At 35.6% G+C, this 5575-nt stretch overlaps 1 protein-coding gene across 1 annotated transcript; it reads left to right on the plus strand.

Annotated features, from left to right (window-relative positions):
• The first annotated feature begins 3277 nt into the window (after window positions 1-3277).
• LOC110028780 (putative germin-like protein 2-1) lies at window positions 3278-4239 on the plus strand. Its single transcript, XM_020730771.1, has 2 exons — window positions 3278-3401; window positions 3689-4239. Exons 1-2 carry the CDS (start codon window positions 3278-3280, stop codon window positions 4237-4239), a joined length of 675 nt encoding a protein of 224 aa, XP_020586430.1.
• Window positions 4240-5575: the final 1336 nt, after the last annotated feature.

Below are 5575 nucleotides of genomic sequence, written 5' to 3' on the forward strand. Positions count from 1 at the left end.
TATATATATATATTATAAAAGGCTAGAAGGCAAAGTCATTAATTCAAAAGTAAGATACAAAGATTTTAGTAAGTGAGTGTAAGGGACCCACTCACAAGATATACAATACACACAAAAGGTAACCAAAAATGTACAAGTATACCCCAAAAAATAAAGAGAAAATCTTGCCAAAAAAATAGTAAATGCTTGAAAGGTCAATATGGGGAGGTGGCTATATATATATATATATATATAATTGAGAGGTTATATGGGGAGATAATTTTTTGTATGGAGCATAGAGTCTGTATGTGAACCAAACAAACAAACACAAAATAACTCCTAAGTATTAAACATGGTGGGTGGGTTTACCTCTCCCCCTCCCCCTTGGTTCTAGGGAAGAAATCCAACAAGGTACTATTAAGTGAGCTTCCACTTAACAATATCAAGCAGTCATCATGGGAATGTTTTGAGTTCTATTATTCTTTTTTTCTTTTTCTTAGCTTTTTGGACTTGCCAATCATCTTCCGGTGTGTGTCCCATATGAGCATTTAGTGGATCTTCACCTTGTAGCGTAGTTTGCTTCGTAACTTGCTGAGCATTCAACATGCTGCACACTTTGACCTTGACACTCCTCTAGTACTTGAGAACCCCCTTTTCTCGCAATAGGTAGTTTCATCACAATGAAGGAATTATCTACTACAGTCAAATGATTAGTAGCAATGTGATAATTTGTGTGTTTGAGAAAAAGCTTTCTCAATAACATTGGGAAAATCCGGCTGAACTGCTTGGTGAGAGACATATTGATGAGATAAAGTATCATTCAACATTTCTGGAAGTTCTTCACTTGATGTAATATTTTCTACATTTGCCTCCACCTGGGTGTTATTATTAGCATCTTCACTATCTCCATGCGTCGCAGGTGGAGGAACCTGAGCACCCCCCTCTCTAGTTACAACTTGAGGGTCATCAAGATTAGGAATTGAAGAGTTCAAATGCACAGAAATGTGGGATCACAAATTGGGATGAAGTCTAAAGCATTTGGTAGGTGTGTGCCCAAACATTTTGCAGTGATTACAATAATATGTTTTTTGTTCAGTGACAATAAACTGTCATTACTCATTATGTGCAGTATCAAGCCATATTTCTTCCTCATTGGGGAGGGTGATATCCCTCTCAACAATAATCCTTGCAACATAAAGCCTAGAAAGGTTGAAGATGGGTATGTTTAATTTCATAAGTCTCCCTAGAGCCGCTCCTATAGAATAGAGGACTTTGTGATTAAAGTAATGTAATTTTAGTCCAAATAGTTTAAACTAAATTAGAATTATAAGGGATTCTTGGCAGGGATCAAATTCAGGAGACTACTTAAACAATTTCATGGATTTCTCATTAATTGTAATGTACTTCATATAAAATATTTTAGTACAACCATCTTCTTTAGACAATTGTATCATCACATGTCTCTCATAAAAAAGATTGACCTTCCAAACACCCAAAAGTTTGAAGTCTTCAAAGACCTTTCTAATAATTTCCATTTTTGGGTGTCTGAGCTGTAACTTCCCAATGAGAGTAAATTTATTCTTTTCAGCCAGGTTGGAGATGTCTACATCAGAGAAAATTAGAGCAATTTGTCACTCTTAAACCCGGGGGAAAACCAAACTATCTGTAGATTCAACCCCCATACCAGCTATATCAACATAAGTAGCCTCCCTAACTCTGAAACATTCAAGGTTTGAGAAGAAAGGCAGATGATCAGCTAGGTTTTCCCCAGCTTCGGAATCACAATGGAGATTCACATAAGCGAGGCTTCCAGCTCCGATCATTTACGTGGCTTCTGCTCCGGTGCCATCGTTGTTTCGACTCTGGTAACTTTTATCGGCTCTGTTGATTTCATTCCTTACCTCGTCTCTCTCTGTTCGTCTGATTCCTCTGCGCGCGAGATTTGTGGTGTGAAGTTTTAGGGCCTCTCCACCAGCTTTTTTCTCCATTGCGTCCTATTGAGAGTCATATTGTCATTAAGTTCAAATAAAATTAAATTCTAATAAATTATGATAATTTTTAAATAATATGCCCATTTCCTTGTAGGTAGTCTATCTCTGTTTTTTTTTAACATATGTCGAATCTAAAACATCTACTCACCTAAAAGGTTCATCAGATGGTCGACATTTTATGCGTCCAAACCATCTAAGATGATTCTCTCTAATTTTGTCTGCCACAGGAGCTAAACCAACCTTTTCACGAATATACCCATTTTGCATTTTGTCTTTAATTGTAAAGCCACTCATCTACTTAAGCATTCTCATCTAGACATTACTTAATTTTATTCTTCTCTTTTAAAGGCCAACACTATGTACCATACAATATTTTAGGTCTCGCCACAAACAACAACAAGTCTTTAACCCACTAAGTGGGGTCGGCTACCTGAATCCATTTTTCTCCATTGTGTTCAATTGAGTATTATATTTTCATTTAGTTCTAATAAATTAAGATCATTTATTATACAATATGCTAAATCTTTCTAGGTCCACTTCTGCCTTTCTTAACATAAATAGAATCTAAAACATATACTCTATTAAATGGATCATCAGATGGTCGACGTTTAACATGACCAACAATCGTTTCACATTTTATCTATAAGTGTAAAGTTACTCATCCACCAAGCATTCTCATCTCGACAATACTTAACTTAATTTTATGCTTTTCATTTAAAGATTAACATTCTGTGTCACAGAGTATTGCAGGTCTCAATGCCATCTTACAAAATTTTCATATCATTTAAAAAGCATAAAGTGAAACTCATATTTTCACGGCAAGTATATAAAATTAAACTTTATGTATTAAACATGTAAATATATAAAAATTGAATCGTATATATGTAAATCTTTATATTTATATATATATACACAAAAGTGCATACAAGCAAACGTAGGACCTCGTCCAAAATAGTTATCTCCATGAATTTGTATGTCAAATATCAATATTTTTATATTTTTAATGGTTGTTGTTCAAATGCCTAACCAATTTCACCATATGTTTTTTTGTCTTCTTAATAGTTTAACTATGAAAATTTCATCAACTAACCATAGAAATCTAGCAAAACCTAACCCCAAGACAAGTAGACTTGTTCAGTCTATGACTGCTTCAAAAACCATGCACGAAACTAACATTCATGTGATCTCTCTAAAACTATATATATACTGATCGATCATACACCCCATAGGCAATTCACCACAAGCAAGGTAGAGCTAGAAGGAGAGAGAGAGAAATAAAAGCTAAGTATTTATTAGGAATAAAGGAAATGGCTTTATCTCATGAGCTCCAGCTGCTGCTCATTGCACTGCTCGCTTTGCCCACATCTTTTGTAATCGCCACCGATCCCCCGCAACTCCAGGATTTCTGTGTTGCAGACATCAACTCCAACAGTATGATTTATATATATATACATTTCACACATGCTTCATTAATTTTTACTATTTTATTGAAATGATTTTAAATTTTCATGGTATTGTTTCATCTGAGGAGCACTTGTAATTTTAATTACTACCATATGTGCTTTTAATGCACCATTAAAATAACATATTTATAGAAGTAGAAGTTTAGGTATTAGATATGCAAATATATAAGTATACATATAAATCATCTAATATATATAAATGCTAAATAATCATGTTTACAAATAAAATACGTACATTTTATGTCGAACATGCAGTTATTTTGAACGGGTTGGTGTGCAAAAACCCTAAGCTAGTGAGCGCGAAGGACTTCCTCTTCACAGGCTTGAACAAACCGGGCAACACGACGAACCAGCTGGGATCAAAGGTGACGCCCGTCTCAGCAACGCAACTCCCGGGGTTAAACACTCTCGGCATCTCCCTCGCCCGCATAGACTTTGCTCCTTACGGCCTCAACCCTCCCCACACTCACCCGAGAGCCAGCGAGATACTTGTGGTCATAAAGGGCTCTCTCTTTGTTGGATTCGTGACATCCAATCCGGACAATAAGCTCTACACGGAGGTTCTGAATGAGGGAGATGTCTTTGTATTTCCGCAAGGTCTCATCCACTTTCAGCTCAATAATGGGAATGGAGATGCGGTGGCCATTGCGGCGCTCAGCAGCCAGAATCCAGGGGTGATTACGATCGCGAATGCGGTGTTTGGATCGAAGCCGCCTATCTATCGCTATGTTTTGGAGAGGAGTTTCCAGCTTGATGAGAAGACGGTGGAAATACTGCAGGCCAAGTTCTGGATGAACAATAACTAGAGATTCAACATATTTCCTCTTTCTTGCTTGCTTGCTTGCTTGCCTGCCTACCTCTATTTCAATTTATTGCTTATTCATGGCATATCTTTGTATTGTTGTTGTTTGGGTATTTTAATATGTTGTTTGTTTAGTAGTGTTATGTAATGATGATGTGCCTCAATGTTGTGTGTTGATTTAGCTTAAATAATTAAGTGATGGTTATATTTAATGCAATATATTTTATATTAATTAATGTTTGCTTGCAGCTGTCCATTCTATTTATTTAACTATATAAGGAATTAGAAGAGTCTATTTATAGTTTTTGAGAGGAATATTTTCTTTTATTTAGTTAACTCTCTCAAAAAAAAAAAAAATTATCCCGTGGTTAGGATTGATTTATTTGATTGTATATTAGAGTTTTTTAGTATTTAAGTGTTTTAACAATCTTAGAATTGAATGATCTTAAGCTTGTTGTACTTATCTCATTGATTTGAGTCTAAGCATTACCAAATTTAGAAATCATTTGACATCCTAATTAATGGTTTAAATATTTCGATTATCTTGCAAACGCTTGATCTGGACTCATTTGAATTTACATAAAATCATTTTATATATTTTTAGTTTTAGATTATCATTATGTTCAATTTGATATAAATTTATTTTTTAAAAAAATAGAGCTTAAATGATCATAAATTTCACTCTTGAAGTCATCCCATTCAAAATGCATAAAGATTTGTTCTTGATCATATAGAATTTTGTTGAGAAATTAGGGCAAAAAAAAAACAAGATCCACACAAATACAGAGAACACAGAGATTTAACGAGGTCGGCTAAGATGCCTACATCCTCAGGAGCAGGCGGCGACCTCCTTTTCAATATTCAGAAAAGAGTACATAATACAAGATTCAGCTCTCTCAAAGACCTAGGATTACAAACATGTTTATTTATAATCCTAGAGTAAACCCTACAGTACAATATGTAATTCCCAAATTACCCTTGTACCGTATAGCCCCAACCCATAAAACGTAACTTCCCGATTTGGACAGATACTTCCGCTGCGCTCCGATTTCATCTGTCCCTATATGGTATATGAGATATACCATAACAAATCTCCACCTTGGCGAATATCCAGCCCCTTAGAAGAAAAGATACCAGGGAGTTACACCTGCTCCAATGTGGGTTGGGTCATCATGCTTTGCTGCGCCCTCGCTGATCTCAACCCACTAAATTCCAAGAGACACACCCCTTTAATTCCAAGAGACGTCTCTTCATTCCAAGAGACTCCAAATTCTGGTATTATGAGTCATACCTAACATATTATTTGTGAATATCCAGCCCTTTAGGAGAAAATCTCCACC

The sequence above is a fragment of the Phalaenopsis equestris genome, unplaced genomic scaffold (genome assembly GCF_001263595.1).
Source record: "Phalaenopsis equestris unplaced genomic scaffold, ASM126359v1 Scaffold000531, whole genome shotgun sequence".
Classification (NCBI taxonomy): domain Eukaryota; kingdom Viridiplantae; phylum Streptophyta; class Magnoliopsida; order Asparagales; family Orchidaceae; genus Phalaenopsis; species Phalaenopsis equestris.